Genomic DNA, 20,865 nt, shown 5'->3' on the forward strand with positions numbered 1-20,865 from the left:
CATTCACCCTCTCCCCATCTCTCTCTAGAATAACGAATCTTTGAAAACAAACATTCTTTTCCGTTGTTTTCAGGTGAAGCATGAGTCGCTACCTCCCCGCCCTTCTCCCGGGCCACACCCCCAGGGTCCCCGCCCTCCCGCCGAACGTCATAGTGGACGGCGGTCTCGTCTGCACATTCCTGCCCAACGGTAACATGGACTTCGAAGACGAAGGTCACGGTCAACTGATTCTGGAAGGTTTGCATCGACTGAGGGAAGAACCTAAGGTGGCCGATGACGTCACCTGCATTGTAAAGTATGTATTCGAAGATCATTGGACGGCTGACGTCATTTCCGGTGAGTTCGACTCCTGCAACGACGCCAGGGATCAGAAGCTGGTACTGCAGGCGTTGGGTGATTTGAGACTTTGCGGTAGATACGCGAACATATCTTTGTGCTCGGCCGACGATGGAGGAGTCGTGGAGGGTCATAGAGTGGTTCTCGCGGCTGCCTGTCCATATTTTGACGCCATGTTCCTCAGGGAGTTTCAGGAAGAAGGCAAACAAAGTATAGACATACAAGAAGTCCCCACGCAGACCCTCAAACTTGTGACTGAGTTTGTGTACAGCGGAAAAGCGGTTTTAACGGAAGAGCTCGTAGAAACAGCGTTACACGCGGCATGTCTGTTTCAAGTCAGGTCTCTGACAAAAGCGTGCTGCAAATTTCTCGAAAGGCAGTTGGACAATTCCAACTGCGTGGCTGTCCTAAGCCTGAGCGACATGTACGCATGCGCAGATCTAGAAGAGAAGGCAAGATCTTACATCCTTCAAAACTTCTTCTGGGCGAGCGAGAGTGAGGATTTTGTTTGCATTCCTTGCGAGATGCTGGTTTCCTTGATCACCGACAAACGCCTATCTCTCAACAGAGAGAGTATCTACGAAGCCGTTATAAGATGGGTAAGACATGACACTCAAAACAGACAACAGTTTCTTCCGGATTTGTTAGAAAAAATCGGGCTACATTTGTTGAATGAAGGCTACATCATGACTAACTTAGACTCTGAGCCACTAATATTAAGATCGAACAGGACTCTAGCTCTCTTGGCACAAGTAAAGAAACGACTTTGGGATCAGGAGAAGACCGCTTGTATGGAAGACGTCATGATTGTTCTTGGCGGTTCTGGCTACGAAGACGATCCCATGAAACTCCACGTCGTCATGACGATGGAGTGGTACAACCCAGTTTCGCGCAGGTGGGGAATTCTCGCGAGACTTCCGCCCAGCATGTACGACACGTGCTTGGTGGCGGACGCCATTGACAGTGACATCTACGTGGTTTCCGCCGCTGAAGAGCCGGTGAAATTCTGCAGAGCGTGGCGCTACAACGTCATAAACAACACCTGGACGACCCTACCACCAATGACGCAATACAGACAGGCGTATTTCAAAGTTGTTGCGCTGAACGGTCAGATTTACGTTCTTGGAAACGACAGGGTGTTGAGCCATGAGCAACCCTGTGAGAAGTACAACCCGAACTACAACGTCTGGACAACCGTGAACGCGCCACCGAAGACGCTGAAGAAATTTAGTGTAGCAGTTTGTAACAACAGGTTTGTACGGTGTCGAATCAAAGTGCACTCACTCACTCACTCACTCACTCACTCACTCACTCACTCACTCACTCACCCACTCACTCACTCACTCACCCACTCACTCCCTCACTCACTCACTCACTCACTCACTCACTCACTCACTCACTCGGTGGTTTATTCAGCGGCCATAGACCATGACGTCAGTGGCCATGCAGGCGCTATCTCACAGCATGATGTGTTACAAATTAAAGATCACATTGTGTTGAAATGTTACTCAAGATATGGCTTGCATGTGACGTATTTTTCGGCATATCGCTCATCAGAAGTGTATGATTTGCACAATGAAGGAAAGTATATGGGAAATTTGTGATATTTGGTGACACTGCATATTTGTCAAAAAACCGTAACCAACGGTGATTGGCCCATGTTTCTCGATAGTATTAGGTGTTACGATGTTTATATTGAAGTACCCCCAATCTGCTTTTCTATAGGTTGTTCGTCGCGGAAGTGTAGGTGCTAGACTAGTACTCGTGATTTGTAGTTTGCGACGTAACGCTCATTTGTAAAAACCGAATGCAATACTAGTACCCTATGCTACCTACAGGCTCCGGCCACGAGGCCTCGCCAAAAATAGCAAGGGATAAAACGGAAACGTTTGAATGGAAATCTAACTACAGATGGTTTATACATCAGTGATTGCTATACACGCTAGTGATTGGCCCATGTTCCTTGCTAGTTTAAGGTACTACAATGTTTATGCACTACTGGTTACCGTGCCGCCCCCAAACTACTTTTCTCCAGGTTGTACGCCATAGGTTTTGCGGCTGCGTCTGACGAGGTGGAGATTCTGAGCCTGGACCCTAAGACGGACACGTGGCAGGAGGAGTACACCCCCTCCTTCAAACCCAGGAGGAAAAGTTTTCACACCATCTGTGTCAAACATCTCATCTACTTCATCGGCATGAGCGGCAGTAAGGTAACGGACCTGATAATCCTCCACATCTGCTTGGAGATAACGACCCCACCAGTCTGCAGTTGCTTAGCTTGAACTAGACTGACTAAATCGCGCTACTAGCGGCCGGCCCGACTGTAACCTCGGGGAGGGGGTCATAAACCTCTACCAGCGAGAGCTTGTGCAAACACAGGCACACAGGCTAAGCTTGAACATAGGACGGTGAAAAATGAATAAATATATAAAACAGATACTGAGCTATTCCTGTACAGGCAGAAAAAGGCTAGGGATTTAAAGTACTTCAGCAGCAGAAAACAGTGGACTACTATTTAAAGTACATTGGAACGGAAATCTAAGTGCTGCACTAGTATTAGTTATTTGTCCTTTGCATGTATTACGTAGTGATCACTCTTATCTATGTACCGATAACTTTTATGAACTGAATGCCATATTAACCACAGGCTCCGCTCCTGATGCGTTGCTAAAAATGCAAGGGATGAAACGAACATTTGAACGGAAATCTAAGCACTAGGTATTAGTCATCTGCAATGAACAGATCAGAAATCCTAAGATACAACAGGGTTCTTTTGATGCGTACTAAAGAAACCATCTGCTGAGATTTCACACCCTAACTACTTCACCAGCAGCGATCGAATTCTCTTTTGCATAAAATTTTTTCTTTCCGCTATTGTCTAGCCTCCTTACAAGGCCCTACGAGTCTGGCGTTTTAGTGGCTTACAATTTTTTTCTGACGGAATATCATTTTATCATTGTACTTGGTCCATGAGAAACCAAGCACAATCATAACTGATATGCCATCAAAAAGAAAAAAAAACATTATACCCCCACACCCCCATCCGCCTGACTCACAGGCCTGCTAACGAAACCATCTATTCCCCACGTGCAGGTTGACGCGTACGACCCAGAGAAGCACGAGTGGGTGAAGGTGGCGCCGTTGAACGGAGACCACTGGATGGGCGCCATGACGGTCTTAAACGGGAAAATCTTCATCTGCGGCGGCCGGTCTCGTCAGAGATATCTCACAGAGGTAAAAGTCTAAATGTTCAATAGTTTTTATGTCAACACCAAGGAGTACCAAAACCAGCAGTTCTGCTGCAGTGTCATACTTCTATGGTAGGGCCTAGAAGCCAAATTATCGAACTTGCCCTTCAATTTGCTGACATCTACCAACATACCAAGTATCATAAAAACTATTTTGGAGTTATGCTGTACACCTTCAAATCGCACAGAAACACAACCTCTATCCGTGAAGGTAACAAATTTTCTGTCTAGCGTTTCGTAGTGTCAGTGCACCGAGAACAACTTTGATTTTCCTTGGCTTTCTTTCGCTTTTCCCCTCAGAATGTGGAGTGTTACTACCCCGAGTCGGACAGATGGCGGGTGGCAGCAGAGATGCCGATATTGAGGCGTGGCCATAAATGTTTGACAGTCGCCAAGCCTGTGGGGAAGGAAGACAAGTGCAGCATGCCGTCTGTAATATGCAGCATTTGCTAGATGTGCCCCCTAGCGAAGTTACAAAGAGCTGCATACTTCCTAGCAGATGTAAGGACCAGACTCAGTCTGTTTTGATGTGTTGTTGCAGCATTTAGTGGTTTTAAGTGGAGCACCTTTTATACTCTTCGCATTCTCCCAAGAAAGGGAAATAGTGGGTCACTAGATGTAAACATGTTAAAGGCCTTCACTTCAGTAATCATGTAAATCATCAGTTTATTCATCTAAAGTGATAAAATTATTAAAATACAGTACCATCCTTTCTGTACACATACACTTGATACTCTTGCCACTGGAGCAGACCCAGTACTAGTATACAAATATTTCAATAGTACTTTGAAGAACTGAACAGAAGTCAATGTTATTGATACAATCTGAACAACTTTAGTAAATGAAACCTTGTTAATTCTTCTGTGTTAAATAGACATTAATTCAATGGTCTTCCATTCTCAAATTTGATCACAGTAAAAAGGGAATGAAAGTGTGCGTAAGGTAAATTGTGCGACATTATTGTGTTACATTATCAAGTTTGTATTTGAATGCTTTGTATACATTTGCTCTTTATATTGAATCAATGCTAACAATAATGAGGACATAAACTTATAGAAACAAACCTTGTAACCGAACAAATAAACATATAAAACTAAACTACAAACTGGAACATATTTTTTTTAATCTACCACGAGGCAAGCTACACTTGTAGAAGAGATTGGAATAATCCTTGATTCAATACCAACTGAAAGAACATAAGGGCACATTGTATGGAATGGCAAGAGAAGTACTTCAAGATATATAACTGGAAATATTTCAGCTTCAAAAATAAAAGCTTTTCTCAGCGAAATTTGCTTCGTTGTATTTGCTTTACTATTTATTTTATTGAAAATTACATCAGTACATACTGTACTATTGTATATATTGTAATACCCAACTATTGCTACCAACTGAACTGAGCTAGTTGTTTATGTGTTCTTATCTGGATAAGACTGTTTTGGAGTGTGTGAAGACTTTGTTCTTTTAACCATACTATGTCTTAGGCAGACATTTTTTTTTGAGCACAACTTTTGGAACCTGAACATTGCTGAGAAACTTGACCTAGCTGTTTATGTGTGCTTTTTATTTTACTGTGAGACAGACTTATGTTTGGATAAGACTGATTAAAAATGTGAAGACATTATTCCTTTAACCATAATTCGTCTTAGACAGCTAGTTTCTTCAGCACAACTCTTGGAGACCCGTAACAATAATTTCTTAGACATTGCTGAGAAACTTGAGCTAGCTGTTTATGTATGGTTTTTCTAGTGTGAGAAACATAGTCTTACATTTGGATAAGACTGATTAAAAGTGTGTAGACCCTGTCCCTTTAACAATACTATGTCTTAGACAGCTAGTTTCTTGAGCACAACTCTTGGAGAGCCTGGGCTTTTCTTAGAAGCTGCTGAGAAACTTGATGCGGAGAATACATGCACTTTTCCGCTGGAGTTAGCCCCTGCTAGAAGGTGCTGTGTGGGGTGGAAGGCGTTGATACTGCAGATGGAGGTGAGGTAGTCAGGATCCATGTATGTGTGGAGGAGGGTGGACTTGTCATTGTACAGCTCAATCTGGTGGGAGACAGAAAAAATGTTTTTGAAGATAATACTGTAACTACTGCACACACCAGAAACATAACCTTGTTTAGAAACTGTTCCAATTCTTTGTTTTGTTTTGTTTCCCTAAACTTGTAAACTGCCTCTAGCCTACTGCTAGGCATAACACACCAGCTTTGTACAGTAAGTACAAGCTGTTTAAGACCAGACTGTAACGTTTGATACACTCACATGGGATAGACCCCTACTCTTTTTGGTTAGTGTGGTGGGTTCTTGTATGTGCCCAGGGTTGGATCTCCTCAAACATGGGATCTCCGACTTTACATCCCATCTGAAAGGACGTCTCTAACAGAAGCTAGGTAATAATTTCCATGTGAGGAAATAGGTGTTCTGTGCCTTTTCCAAGGGCACAACACTGGGGGCTACCAGAGATTCGAACCCAGAACCTTTATACTCTATGTCAAGAACACAATTTCAGGCAATGTCCATCCTTCTGTCATACCCACAAAGAATGGTCTAAAATGTACTTGTTACACAGAACAATTTACTGTATATCTCGAAATTTTCGAGGTGGTTTTATTTTTGTGGAGACCCTTCCATCAGGAAATCATGACATCGCGAAAATTCCTTTCCACTGTATTACTACTGTACTACAGAACTGTATCAACCATGAACTCAGAATGCCAGGAAAACCTCCTTTCCCCCCAAAACATAAGTACTGTAATACATTTTATCCTCACAGTAGAAAAATCTTACGGGGCAAGGAAAATGGACATTTTCACTGAACTTTAACTTCACAGTGGCACCAAGTAATTTACAGAACGGATGTGTGAAGGAATCATAAAAAATTACAACAGGTTTTTCACGGTGATGATAAGTTCACGCTACAGAGGTCACTGTGAAAACAGTGAACTCAAAGTTACAGTGAAAGGAACAAGAATAACAATAAATAAATTTACAGTATTTTTCAACCCACCTGTCGTGGTTGTTTCATACTGCCTGTCACAAAGAGATCGTCCCTCCCCGGGACCCAAGCGGCGCGGAACGGAGTCAGCCATCTGCCCGTCTGGTTGTTGTGGCGGAGCTCACGGAGAGGCTTGACTGTCTGCTGACCAATCGTTGACGAGTCAAACAACCTGCATAAGATCGGTGAATAGTTTCGTCAGGTTGGTAAACAAACAAATACGAAGAGAGGACAACGGATACACACGTTGGATTAAGGTGTCTACTTGGTGTTCTTAGCAAAGTTTGACCATATGGGGCTCCCTATAATAGTAGGAGTAGTTCTATCTGGGGGAGAAGTCCCATAGAACCCTGTGACTTTTCATCAATCTTTAAAACAATGAACATTTGGCTTTAGAATCAGGCTGTAACAGGGGGAAAACTTTACTTTACAAATGTGTACCTTAAAAATGCAGGAAAGTGTCTAAGGGAATTATGAATTCAAAAATTTTGCTGCACATGTAGGTTTGAGTTGACAGCGTATTTCAACTCAGCAATTATTGTGATATACCTAATTCTGTCGTCGAAACACGTGGTGAGGATGCGACTTCCACTGGCTGGTGAGAAGTACGCAGACGACACCGACCGGCTGTGCTGGTATAGTGAGGCTACGAATTGTTGGCTACCTTTCTTCTTCATGTTCCGTAAGTCGTAGATGTAGACATTGCTGGAAAGGAACGATTCTACAAATCAAATTTTTGACCCATAAAATCTTATAGAAAATGTGCAAAAGGTAAGAATAACACAAGGTTATAATTTTTCAATACAGATCACACCCTAGATTTTTTTGCCATACATGTATGTGAACTAATTTAAACTAAAGGAAAGATGAATTTTAGAAAGTTGAACTACGATGAAAATATAGACATACCTGTCGTTACAACACGATACGAAGTAGTGCCTCTGTGTAGGATGTACGCTGACAGTCTTGATGGTGCGATCATGTGCAGGGTACAGGTGCTCAGCTTCACTGCTGTAGACACATACATAAAAGAAAAAATTACTTTCGGTCATTGACAGCAGGTTTCTGTACTGTTTTTGTACTGTTTCTGCCCTCTTTGCTCTCAATGCCTTACATGAAATACAATCATCAAAATGCTTTCATTTCATTCAAAATTCTATTTTGAGCTGGAGGGGCATTTTAGTTACAGTCTTTGAACACTAATAAAATGTACAAACATACCCTTTAGTTCTGGTGTCTACGACAGCCACATCTCCATCCCCCAGTCCGACTAGACAAGTGGTCCCATCCTCTGACAGGAAGTCAAAGTACTTCACAAGCGAGTCCCTGTCCTCTTCTGTACTAAACACCTATAGGGACAAAGAAAGAAGTGGAGGGGATGTGAGATTCTATCTTCCATCTCTCTTTGCTATTTTCCTCCTTGAAAAAAAGATGCCATGACGTTACTGTGAACATGTTGCCGTTCAACCAGTATTGAAAAAGATATGTTCAAAATGCTGTCAAACAACTTTTACATAGAACACACCATACTAAGAAACAGATAAACATATCCGAAGTATTGCTACCAAGTTCTGGTGTATTTTATTAGTCAATGGTCAAGCAGTTAGGTTAGAGGTCATGGGTTACATTTCTGGCTAGATGTTGTGTCCATGGGAAAGGTACTTTGCACAACTCTCTTCACTCCACCTAGGTGTAAAAATGGGTACCTGACTTTAGTTGGGGAGGTTAAAGGCGGTGGAAGGAGAAGGATAGACTCTGCCTTACAATACTTTGCCCTAGACAGTGGATAACAAGCAACTGCCTTAGACACAGTGGACAACCACCCACTGCCCATACGGCCTTTTAAAGGTTATGGGCATTTACCTTTTTACCTTGCCTATATATCTTTACCAAAAGAAGAGACCTGAGCTCACCTCAGAGAAAACATCCTTCTCAAACTCAGCACACCTCATGGTGCCATCGTAACTGCACATGTACAACTTCCCATGGTGCACTGGGGAGAACTGGAGGCAGTTGATTGGTCGGGAGTGCGGGTTGTACAAGTAGACGCCGTCATCCCCCTCTTTGGATTCCTAGAAATGTGAATTTCTTTAGTTTTCTCATTTTCAAGGAAGGGTGCCATGTGGAAGCAATGATGAAAAAAATGAAGAAATGATAGAAATGGAAGAAAGGATTTTGTATGAACAGCCCAATTGTATTTGACAATAAGCTATTCCACAGTTTGAACTTGCATATGCATAGTGTGATACATTGTGGGTAATACATAAAGGAATGACACATGCAAACTTCAAGCTGTGGACTATCTAACACATATACCATATCATATGTTCTTACTCTGTTCTTAAAATTTCTTATCTCCAGTGTGATTACAAATTTGGTATCTGGTATCCCATAATACTCACCACATCCCACAATCCTAGTCTGCCCCACTTGTCGCCGGCACAAACCAACATCTTGGTCGTGGAGGGGTGGACAGCTAAGGAGAAAATGCGCTCGGGTGTGACTTTGGCCAGCCTCTCCTCTGCTATGGTCATGGACTGTGCCGACTTTAAGAAACTGGGAAAGGGGCGAAAACAAGTATGTTAACAATAACAGAAAGAAAACGTTTATACAAAGTTCTTAGTCAAATAAATAACTGGTAACAGTCGACATTAATCAAACAGGTTCATTCACAATAGCAGTTTTTAACTTATAGCTCCTGTTAAATCTTATGGAATAACTGCAGTATAGTACAATTTTACAAGAGGGTGTGATGTAATTTGTATCCAGATCAGGTCATGAGACAAGCTAGATAGTTGCACATCTAAAACACCAATGTATGGAGACTTAGGGCAACATAAGTTGGTGGGGGGGGGGGGGGGGGGGACAGCCTACATTAGCTAGCAAATACTGGCCATTGATGATGACAACCACAAAAATGTATTGTCTTGAATAGCATAATTTTACTAAACACAACAAAACTCCTTGACAAAGACCGATGTCATATGGTCGAAAATTTGATTAAGTCCAATTTTTGTGTTGGAAATTACAGTTAAAACTCGTTTAAGAACAACAAAATATCATGTTCAGCAATATTCACCTCTCTTGAGATAGAGTCAGTCTCTCTTTCACTTCACTTTTGGGGATGGAGGTCTACAATACAAATGAAGAGCAAACAGTGAGTATACACTACTTTATGCCTACTGTCTTAGTTTAACAGAATTATACATAAAAGACCACTATCATCTTCTTTTTAAACTGCAGCTTCCGTTTAAATGCAAACATAGAAAGTCGCTTAGACTTATGATTTGTTTTGCCAACACTTACCAACACACTAAGTACATGTACTGTGTAAAGATCCATCCAAAAGTTCTCAAGTTCTGCTACCCCAAAACAAATAAACTGCATTAACAGCATAACCTTCATGGCAGGAAACAACACGTACATAGCTAGAAATCCAGGCCATCTACATTGTGTTGGGGTATGTGCCTCAGCTCTTTCAGTTAACTGTGTCGTACTACCAGACAAGTTTGTTGACCAACCTTGGCAAGTCTGTGCAGATCTTGTTGGAACCTGTCTCCCAGCCCCTTGTCATCACCCTTGACATTGGTGGCTGCCATGTCCAACGGCCCTGCTGGCTTCCGGGGCTGGAAATCAAAAGTAGCAAACTCCTCATCATCATTTGCGTTTAAAAAAAATCTTAAACAACAATTTGCACATACAGTCAAACATGTTTATATAACCACTCAATGGACTTGATGTCACAGTAGACAGGTCATGACTATGGACAGGATTCTTTATGTTTGGGTCAATGGCAGCTGGTCAATGGGAAAAAATAATTAGGATCTCGAAAAAGTAGCCACAACAGCTAGTTGGTCTTTAGAGTATGCAGAAATGGTCACTAGTAAAGGTTTGACAGGGGTGGTCACTAGTACAACCACTATATCCACTTGAACGTGAAGTTTTTTAAGACTAATGCATGGCATATGTTAGATTATATCCAATTCTGCTTCCAACCCCTACTTCTATCCACCAAAGGAACACCTTTGTTAAATTTTCTTGTACAAATCTTAAAGAACATTTTAGGGCTTACCCCAAAAGGTGTTCCTTTGTGTTTGCCTGTCAAGCCTCGCCTAACACTGCTGTGCCTTTGCACAAAGAAGTGCTTATATGTTGGGCCGCCTCTTTCAACCTATGAGATAAAACCAGCCTTTTTTTATTCTACTTTAAAACTTAAGCTGAATTTTCCTGTTTAATTGTATGTCTTAGAGTACCTGAAATACTTTTTAAAAAATCAATAAGATTTAGCTATGCTTGAAAAGTTGTTGAAAACGTTAGGGTCAGTACAACTTTTGGTGGGCAGTTTTAAAACGAAGTTATCAAATCTAAATCTTGTGGTGGTTTACCAACACTGATGGTAACCTAAAAATTGGGTGTATCAACTTTAGTCACACACAGAGATATTTCGTGGCTAAGTAAAAAGAAATGTCAATGCCAGTATGATCTATTGTACAAGATGTTGGTCAGAAACAAACAGACAAGTTATATACAATATGTAAGGGCTGACATTACGATCTGGCTAAGTCTGTAAAACTAAAAATATTCCCTTACATTTGTGAAAGACAGCACTACAATTCCTGTCACTTTACATAAATGATTTGGCTTGAAACTCAAGATTTTTAAAGGGGGACCTCCCTAACACACCCCTAACATCCTGATCACAATCTCTGTCAACAGAATCTGATTGGAATCTTGAATGGTAGATTCCGCAATTTTGCCAGATCGCATCCCTACCCTGAAGAATACGTCCAAGAGAAGGAACCTACGTGCATGTTCTGGTACAGAGGTGCAGGCTCTGGTTTGGGGGGTAGTTGTGCTCCTTCTGGATTCTTGTTCTGTAACCTCAAGGAAGGAGTTCGCGGCGGGGGGAGTGGTGCCTTTCCACTGTGAATTCAAGACATCAGAAATATTTTTGTATTTACTTAATTATACAGGGCAAATTCCATTCAGGCTGTGAAGCCTTTTATCAGGTATCTCTGATTTTACAGATAAAACCACAACTGTGACTAAGTACACAGCAACAATAATAATCAATCAATCCTAAAAGCCATGTTACATACAATACAGATTTCAACTTCCGCCCGTATCGCCATTCTTAAAGTTCTTGTAAGTAATAGCAGTTCTTTGTTTCAGCGATAGTGTGTTCCACAACAAGAAATATGTCTCAATTGTATGACTACTGTTCTACAGAACTGTTTCAACAGCAACTTTAAAACACCAATGAAGACCCTGTCCCTATAATGCAAAACATATCGAACCCGAAAATTAGAAGAATTATCAGATAAAGTATCCTTTTCTTTCTTAAGTTTTTATTATGAAAGAATGACATTGCAAGAATACTCGACACAATTGTCTAAATCATTGGTTACAAGTACAATAATCATCAAGATATTGTGCCGGAACTGCATGCATGCTGACATGCGAACAAGCCCAAAACTAAACCGAAATTCTAATGGAGAAACTAAACCGAAATTCTAATGGAGGTAATAACACTTACTTCTTCTTTGGCTGTAGTCCCCTCGTTCGGGCAGCCTTCTTGGCAGAGCCCGAGACTTCGCTGAGGTTGTTCTTGGCTGACTGGATATCGATGCTTTCGAAGAACGCGGCGTTTTCCTGGATGTTTTGAAGTCGCTTTTTCTCGTACTCTGACACATAGTGCCCAGCCTAATACCAAACAAGAGGGTTTTTTTTTTATTCATTCATTCTACAGGCAAAAATCTTAGCAATAAAAAGAAAGCCAGAAGTGCGTATCAAACATGTACAGTTGTTGGAACTGGACACTATTCTAATGAGCTGACCAGCCTACTAAGAAAGATATTAAGATAAGTTAGGTTATGTTCATCTTTAACATGATAGTTTTGAGAATGTGAGTATTACTATTAGGAACACTTGTTAATACTCTTGCTTTAAATTACACATATGTAAATCCTTATGGTAAGTTTCACCAGTAGGTTACAGTTGGCTGCATGTTTAACGTCAACAAAAAAACTGGCTAAACTTCTTTAAACTGCTGTACCTCCAATGTTACCTGTGCCTGAACCTGAATATTGTTTACTAACTGCTGATTTGTGCCAAAGCAAAAAGGCCGGGACAAGTGCAATATTGGCACGTGTACAACATTGCCGCCTATCACAACCTTCTTGTCATGACAAACTCCTTTGTTTATGCCAGCCTAAGTTCTAAACATGGGACAACTCGATTGTTCTAAACACTGCTACTCCATTTTGCACTGAAATTAGCTGGTATGTTACGCTGAAGGGCGGTTATACCAGCTGTACAGATACAGAAATTGAGGTACAGTGCTGAGGTGTGCTCAATGGTGTGTGCTCACCATGGTGTCCTCAATATTGGTTGGGATTCGCACAGCTAGGAGATTGTTGCCCAATCAGAAAGGCCGGGACAAGTGCAATACTGATACATCAGTAGGCATTGCCACCAATCCTGGCCTGTCTGACAAGGCCATGTTAGAATATGTGTAGCTTCCATGTCATTGGCCAACTCCCAAAAGAGGGGTTGTTAGACTGGGCTCGAAATAGCATTTCTTTGCAAACCTGGCTGTGAAGACATCAGGAATACCTACACAACTTCAATTGTACCGGCACTAACCTGCATATGCAGGTAGTAATTTGAGCCATGTACAATATACATGTAAATATGACAGGGAAAATATACACATGATCAAACAGCAGAAGTAAGCAACAAGTTATTTTTTTAATATTTACAAAAATAGTCTAAATGCCCTAAAAAAAAAAACATGTAAGTGTAGAAACACACCAACTTTTAACTTTCAGCATGCTCAGGTAGCTACTTGGTACCAAATTTGTATTGTATGGGGCTAGGCAGCAGGGAGAAAGTTAAAAATCTACAACAATATGTGTTACTTGTTTAAAGTTAACCTTCTCACTGTTGTCAATACAAATTCAGTACCAAATTGCTACCTTAGTAATAGTAGGCTGAAGGTTTAGTTACACATACAGTTATCAAGACTCATGTCTTTTTCTTAAATGTGAACAATTATTTCAGTACAAAAATACACTTACAGCAGACAGTGGAACGTCATCATCATCTGAGTCGCTGTCTAAGTTCGCTCCAACAATCGCTTCGTCATCTTTGCCATAATCCTTTGCTTTTGCTTTCCCCACAGCTTTCTTTGGACGCGGGGCACTTTTCTTTGGCTTTGCGGCTTTCTTTGGCTTTGTGACCTTCTTCTAAATTTGGAATCAAAGAAAATGACAAATTAACACAGTCCAGTACATGCAAAAGGGTATCTACATGTTTCAATTAAAATGTATCCATCAAATGTTTTAATTACAATGTTTGAAACAACTACATTTATTTCAAATTCCTCTTACTCTAAGAGCAATTTTTTCTCCATCACATTTGAAGGAGATTTTATTGCCTTTCAAGAAAAATGTTTGAAACATACTCTTTTAACTCCCCACTCTTCACCACTAGATGTTGACTCCTCAGCAGACAGCTCCTTCTCATCTTTAGATTCTTCCTCCTCCTCCTCACTGGACCACTCCTCCTCACTTGACTCCTCAACATCATCTCTGGAGTCATCATCATCCTCATCACTAGAGATGATCTTCCTGCTGTTAGAGAAAAGAACTTTCTGGGCTTCCTTGGGGGGCTTCTTACTAGCTGGTGTTTCCTTGGTTCTGGCTGCCCTTCCATTCACAGCTCTTTGCTTCAGCTGAATAAACAAAAGAAGAAACAGATTTCCAGCTGAGCTACTTTTCTTCAGAAATACTGTAAAATCATTTAAGATTGCAGTACTATAATTAAATCTTTGGGCACACTGAGAATGAATAATCAACGATGCCCTTGACTTTGTGGTTGAAAGGGAAATGAAACAAAACAATGGAAGACAAAGCATATGCTTGCAATGAGATGTATTACAGTATAGTTGTGAACTTAAAAAATGCAGTGATAATTTCAAAATTTACAGTAGTGCAAATCTCTGAGGAAAAGCAAAGACAGACAAAAGGGTTTGTTCAGCAGACAAAACATAGGTTTGCTTTTTTTCTTTACATTCCTTTGTGATTTGCTATCACAAAAGATAATTCAACTGACATACACTTCTTGTGCTGATTAAAGACCTCCATTGTGTGTAGGAACATGCAAATCACTGATCAACTCATATCAACATCTTTCTTTGTTCCTTTCCCGATAAGATATTTGCATGTTATGAGACGAATCTCAATGTTTTCTTTCATGTCGACATTCATACATAAATCTATGGCAACTTTCATCACCAAAAAAAATGGCTAAATGTAGTTCTGAGTTACTTCTGACATTTGAAACTCTACTGGAAAAACTTAGTAAATAATGCACAAATAGATCTAAATTTTGTAATGCTCATGTTGGTTTTATTTTCCTGTGTTTTTTTTCGGTCAAGCGGCCTCTCCACCGTGAATTCATGACATCGCAAACATTCCAATTTTTCCTACTGTACCACAGAATCGTTTTCTACTGCAAACTTACAACACCCTGAGAACTCACTGTCCCCTTCTACGGTGAAATTAATTTCCTAAGAAAATAAAAGGAATTTAGGGTACCTTGGAGAGAGGAAGAGAATCACTGCTTGCAGTAGAATGCTTGGAAGGGCTCTCATCAACAATGACCACTTCAACCTGTATCAGTAAAAAAGAGAGTTTGTCATGTCAAAATGGATAAAATACAACATTGCTGGATTTAAGACTATGTGGTCTGACTGACTGTGAGTAATTGTCACTTCGAAAAACTCCCTTCACCTTCTACTGTGAAGTCCCCACCAAATTACGTTAATTAAATGGATCTACAGCAGTACAACTTTGCATGGTTTACCTTCCTTTAGAATAAGAAAATTCAGCTCAGCAGCCCCCCTCCCCATCCTTGGAGATCTGTCACTTTTTCAAAAGATTTACATATTCATAACCCCGGGCCCACAACTATGCGAGCTTCTCGAATATTCATTAGATTCAGAATTGAAAGGCTCGGTTTTCATGCAATTTTATTCTCTTAACGGTCCGCAAACAAACCAAAATTCTGCCTGAGAAAGAGAGAGAGTCGTAAACAAAAGGTTTACGTCAAAAATCAACAAAAGGTTGTCCGCTTGAAATCCTATCCCTTTTGGAAAGAGTGGCGAAAACTACTGACGACTTCTGACGGTAGAAAATTTGAGCACAAAAGGCAACGAAACTGCTCGTGGATGCAAAATTATTTCACAAATAAAGCAACGAGGATTACGATTCAAAACGATGAGGGTTTCAAATTCATTTAACTCAAGAGGTGAATTTTTTTGGGCACGGTCGCTCGGCGTGCATGAATGCAAATCTCAGACTTTCTGTAAATTTCTTCTCCGACAAAAATTTCACCGATTCCGAAAGAAATTCCACCAAAATCTGTCGCGGAAGCAAACCTATACGTTACCTGGTCGTTTCTGGAACGTGTCCACCTCAGTGTAGGCCGAAAATGAAGCAGAAATTGCGAAAATATTCAACAAGTTCTGAGGAACTTTTTGTCCTAAACGGGGATAGGCCGCCATCTTGAGAATAGTGCTGTGAAAGGGGGATGCCACTACACCGTAGAAATCGGTCGAAAAAAAGTCCAACTTTGGTCTATCTTTCAGAAAAACCGCTATCAATTCAAATAAAATCATTTATCTTAATAGTTAACATTTTCTACTCTATGGGGTTATTTCCAATATTTTAAGAGACGTATTAAGGATTATCACCATACTGGAATCCCCAATAAGAGCCACGTAGTGAACTTGCATGACCTCTCAAATTTCAGGGGCTCGAGTGAGGGGGAACAGGCTTCGCCCTCCGATTTTGCACCAAATGTGTCCGAATTCTCCATAAAATACCCACCTTCGCTTGCTTCGATGACCTAGGAGGGTTCCTACCATTGCTGGAGAGCGATCTCTTGCTTCTGATCGGCATTTTGTCCTGCGAAACGCTGAATTTTCTCGCCAATTCTGTCTCAAACACACGCTTCGCTTTCCCGCCAACTACTTTATATAACTTTGGACAGCCCCAGAACGTGGATATTCAATAGCTCCGACTGTTATGCAATTTAGACTGGTTATATTCAGAGTCCAGGGCACGCCATTCGGAAATGGAATCATTCATTTTGTCCGTAGGGTAGATAGAACTAACCATCTCGTATAAAGATGATACATTGTTCAATATCGTTCACGAAATCACTGTGTCGAGTATGGTGAAATATTTTGTTATTTAATGGATGTTCATTACGTAAAGACATTCAGCTGTACTGTGAGATAAAAATATTGTCGAACGTCGGTACCTCCCCAATTTGTTTACGTCATAATCTTCAAGCAGATGTTGGGGTGGACGATTGAAAAGTTGTTTTATTGTTGTTTCTGACCCGCCAGCTTTGGGTAGTCTGGTATCCATCCTGGGCTTGAAATTCATTTTAGGAAGAGATGCACTGGTACACCTAACCTAACCTAACAATCTAGTTGCACAGAAAATTTTGGGGTGCACAAGATAGGATGTAGAATGCTGGCAAAACGTAATGACAGGCCTCTCTTCTGAACGTGAATTCTGTAGCTAAGATTTTATCAAGTATATACAACAAAGGTTCTATCACTATTTCTGACACTTAGATGTCACGAATATACTAACAGCTGAATACAATATATGCGTAACCCTACGCAAATGTCTAGACCCCCACACACAGTCAAGTTAGTTGCACCCTGTTGTTGGTTGCACAGCTAATTCTGTGTGCACATAAGTGAATATGCACCGAGTATTTCGAGCCCTGTATGAGAAGATTATCCTAGACGTAAAAGATTCCTGAATATGGATGGCATCTGTGTGCAGGAATCTTTCAGGATGATATACCTATCCGAGAACCCGTTGCACATATGGTACTTACAGCACTGTCCACGGTGCTGACTACACATTCCATGGTACAAGCTACTCTTTCTTTTAAAATGCGGAGCACTAGGAAAGCGTTCAATATGCTGCAAAACATATAAAACAAGACGGACTCTATATCTGCTATTGGAAGAAGCCTTCAGAGAATAGACGTGGCCGCTGGCCTACTTTATCATAATAATGATAATGAAAATATTCTGTTTTTGCATATTCCTGCCCAGATGGGCTAAATGCACAAATGACCACGCGTGGTCTAGAATATGCAAAATGTAAGACAAGAAATAATTAAATGCTACATTCTAACATCAAAAAGTCAAAACAAACAAAACTGTGGACTATTGTAGTGGAGACATTTACTGTGCAAGATGTGTATCTGTGATAACAGGAATCTCTCCATGGGTGTTCAGAGACACCAGACGGCTGTAACCAATCAGCGATCATTAAAGAGCAGGGACCCATTGTTCCTGTATTCATTCTTGACCGGGAAGCCATAGTGTGAACATCAATCTTTTCCTACACTATTGTCAATCTAATGTTGATCACCTAATACGTGTCTTCTCTCTTTTTGAAACACTTGCAAACATAACTATATACTTTTTCCATTATACTCATTCGTAAATTGTAATGTACATGTATATATATATATATATATATATATATCACGTTCTCGGTTAGACATGACAAACAAAAATTAGGTATGATAAGTTTTTTGGTGTCATTTAGGGGGCATGAGATTTCTGTATTTTATATTATTCTATTCTAGATTTCTTAGCCACGGTTTAAACAGCGTATGAATCGTCCTGAGATACGAACCATTTGAGTCTCTTTGTCAGGGGCCTCGTTCTTAGCGGTTACAGTGAGATTCATGTTCAATTGAAATGGTACGACAGAAGTTGTTTGGTGACTTTGGGGTGGCGTACCTTTCAAAAGGTTTCTACAATTTCATTACGACACTGTAAGATTATCTTCTTTTTGTAGTCAATTCTGATCCGAAGGAAGTTTAGGACTATCTAGTCAGAAATGCTCGTTTATCATGCCTTCTGTCACTCCCGGCACCCTAGAGTTAGAACGTGGCGGGCGCCTTGCTGTCGGTGACGTGTACCATTTTTGCTCTGGTTCTGCGTGGTGTAAAGGCAATGTGCAGAAAGATGGGGCACGTCCAAAGTTGTGGACAGGGGACGAAGGGAGCTCGGAAGCAAGCAATGCTTGAGAGTAAATTTCAGCTAGAATCAACCATGATTGACGTTTAAGATCGCCCACATTGTGGGCAATGTGTGAAACCCAGAAAGGGAAAAGTTCAAAAGAGCAAATATCTTGACAAGTGTTGCTCAATTCGGCTCATCAGTCTGTCTGTGTCCGATCGACTGACACTGAGAAATCCCCCGTACATTTCCACAACTTTGTCACCCAGTCACCAGTCAGGTAGACCATCAGTCTCTTCTTCCTCAGTCACATTTTCAATCGATGCCCTGTTAGGTAGTTTTTTCTTTCACTTTAGTTAAGGCAAGTTTCGCCGGATGGAATTCAGTTACTCTAATGTGAATGGTAAGAAAAAGGCATTCAGATAAGTTGAAGGCCAATATGAATATCTACAATCTCATGGGTACGTTGTCCGTCCATAACTTGTCTGGTACCGGCCACCATCGACCTTTGGGTGACATTTCACGTTTAATTAGGTATGACAAAATTTGTCTGGTGATTTTTAGGGGGCGTGTCTGTCTATAGTACTCTCTACTTAAAGACACGGTGAAGCGTCGACTCTCATGTTATGAAAGCATCAAACTTCTGTATCATATTCTATTCTAGATTTCTTAGCCAAATTTTAAACAGCGTGAGTCGTCTTCAGACATGAGCTAATCGAGTCTCTTTGTCAGGGGCATCATGTTTAGCGATTAGACAATAGCCCGAAGTCAACAAACAGGTTTTATCACTATGTGAGCTGTCACTGGATCACGTGTGGCATAAATTACACCTGTTATGATATCCGATCGGATGGAATCTATGAAGTTGAGAAATGCATGTAATAGTTTGGTATACTTTTTGGTAACAGGCTTAACGCTTCGGACATTCATGTAGAGAAAGCTGACACGCTCTGACTGGTAGAGGCTACTTCTCAGTCAGACGCGACAAAAGTTGTCTAGTGACTTTTAGTGGGCGTGCCTGATGCCTGGGTCCAATTTCAGACTCCAAGCAGATGTTAGACTGAGGCTCCCGGACTGCGTGTAAATGCCTGTAACTGAGATAGAGAGGAATACCGATAGATATCAATTATGCAAACGAAGACCTAATTTGTATAACTGATGAAGAAGACTATAATCCTGTTGTGGTAAATGATGAGAATTTCATTCTTGCAGCATTTGGAAGTTAAGTAAAGTTGAATAGCGAGAATCACGAAGAATGATGATTACAAATTGCCAGGAGTCCTTTCCTACATACGTAGCGACATCTGCTTCTTTGGTAGTAAAAACACAAACAATCCAAATGATCCTGTAATCCTAATTGATATAACATCCTGTAGTTTGCACATCTGGGGATAATTATTCAGGGTAATTACATTCCTAAAGGTTTACCGGCGCCAGACAGATATGTATGTTTCGATGGTCAAGAACAAAGGCAGTTCTGAGGCGACATTTGCTTCTTCTGTAGTATAAACGATCAAAACTAGAGTTTGGAGACCTCATATCTCCATGAAATATTCTGATTATGTAAATGACTTCCACATTTACATAATCTATGCTTGGTCATGTACACCTTTAACTAACTTACACATGTCCCAATGCAAAATCGACAGTCGACAAATTCTTTGAACAGGCAAGTCGTGTTGGAATGTTGAGTCAGCCGTTGAGGCGTCAAGATTCTAGACAATCCCATAAACAATATGCGGACTGAATGCGCCGCTTGTCTCAGAAAATGCTTCAGGCAAGTCATGTTGAGTTTTGTCAACACACAACTAAGGTTCATTCTTCATACCATTTTTTGTCGTATGATATTCAGCCAGGCTTTGACAGAACCGACCGTCGACAAAGATCTACGCGATCTTTTCCTCAGAAGACGGCTGAATGTTGCACGAAACGTGCACGACTGTCACAAGACTGTCCTGAATTTTCTGTCTTAATGTCGTGCGATGAATAGACAATGACCTTTCAGAGTATTGGGCAGGGTCACTGTTGCTTTAAGGTTTAATACTGACCTGTACTATATTTAAGTCCTCTTTGGAAAAAAACCTCACGGGGTTTTATCTACTAGTATCCATAGTTTGGGGTACTTTTTGTTTCCTAATCCCTAATAATCTCCTTTTAAATGAACAGTATAAAATACAGTGTCCAATTTTGCATGGGGAGAGAAACGGAGTGAAATAT

At 40.8% G+C, this 20,865-nt stretch overlaps 2 protein-coding genes across 4 annotated transcripts; one reads left to right on the forward strand and one right to left on the reverse strand.

Annotated features, from left to right (window-relative positions):
* The first annotated feature begins 687 nt into the window (after nucleotides 1-687).
* LOC136425085 (kelch-like protein 21) lies at nucleotides 688-4,875 on the forward strand. Its single transcript, XM_066413858.1, has 4 exons — nucleotides 688-1,588; nucleotides 2,372-2,546; nucleotides 3,430-3,570; nucleotides 3,885-4,875. Exons 1-4 carry the CDS (start codon nucleotides 759-761, stop codon nucleotides 4,035-4,037), a joined length of 1,299 nt encoding a protein of 432 aa, XP_066269955.1. The 5' UTR covers nucleotides 688-758; the 3' UTR covers nucleotides 4,038-4,875.
* A 237-nt stretch (nucleotides 4,876-5,112) lies between these two features.
* On the reverse strand, nucleotides 5,113-16,638 carry LOC136425084 (WD repeat-containing protein 76-like). 3 transcript variants are annotated; one of them, XM_066413855.1, is made up of 16 exons: nucleotides 16,475-16,638; nucleotides 15,182-15,256; nucleotides 14,047-14,316; nucleotides 13,661-13,825; nucleotides 12,118-12,284; nucleotides 11,387-11,504; nucleotides 10,654-10,752; nucleotides 10,103-10,207; nucleotides 9,661-9,713; nucleotides 8,984-9,137; nucleotides 8,495-8,653; nucleotides 7,803-7,930; nucleotides 7,491-7,592; nucleotides 7,131-7,286; nucleotides 6,594-6,753; nucleotides 5,113-5,632 (listed from the first exon to the last, which is right to left on the reverse strand). In XM_066413855.1, the coding sequence occupies exons 1-16, from the start codon at nucleotides 16,544-16,546 to the stop codon at nucleotides 5,411-5,413; spliced, it is 2,205 nt and encodes a 734-aa protein (XP_066269952.1). In that variant the 5' UTR covers nucleotides 16,547-16,638; the 3' UTR covers nucleotides 5,113-5,410. The 3 variants fall into 3 exon arrangements, with proteins under 3 accessions (XP_066269952.1, XP_066269951.1, XP_066269953.1); XM_066413854.1 differs by having other exon boundaries at nucleotides 13,661-13,828; XM_066413856.1 differs by lacking the exon at nucleotides 10,654-10,752 and having other exon boundaries at nucleotides 13,661-13,828; nucleotides 16,475-16,637.
* Nucleotides 16,639-20,865: the final 4,227 nt, after the last annotated feature.

The sequence above is a fragment of the Branchiostoma lanceolatum genome, chromosome 19, assembly GCF_035083965.1.
Source record: "Branchiostoma lanceolatum isolate klBraLanc5 chromosome 19, klBraLanc5.hap2, whole genome shotgun sequence".
Taxonomy (NCBI): domain Eukaryota; kingdom Metazoa; phylum Chordata; class Leptocardii; order Amphioxiformes; family Branchiostomatidae; genus Branchiostoma; species Branchiostoma lanceolatum.

What these genes read in the sequence shown, in the direction of transcription:
- LOC136425084 (XM_066413854.1), bottom strand. Translation starts at nt 16,546, where the DNA reads ATGCCGATCAGAAGCAAGAGATCGCTCTCCAGCAATGGTAGGAACCCT. An exon ending in ATGACGTTCCACTGTCTGCT is followed by an intron (nt 12,285 to 13,660) that starts GTAAGTGTATTT and finishes GTTTGGTATTAG; the next exon opens with GCTGGGCACTATGTGTCAGA. An exon ending in GGACTACAGCCAAAGAAGAA is followed by an intron (nt 11,505 to 12,117) that starts GTAAGTGTTATT and finishes TTGAATTCACAG; the next exon opens with TGGAAAGGCACCACTCCCCC.
- LOC136425085 (XM_066413858.1), top strand. Translation starts at nt 759, where the DNA reads ATGTACGCATGCGCAGATCTAGAAGAGAAGGCAAGATCTTACATCCTT. An exon ending in GTAGCAGTTTGTAACAACAG is followed by an intron (nt 1,589 to 2,371) that starts GTTTGTACGGTG and finishes ACTTTTCTCCAG; the next exon opens with GTTGTACGCCATAGGTTTTG. An exon ending in GTCAGAGATATCTCACAGAG is followed by an intron (nt 3,571 to 3,884) that starts GTAAAAGTCTAA and finishes TTTTCCCCTCAG; the next exon opens with AATGTGGAGTGTTACTACCC.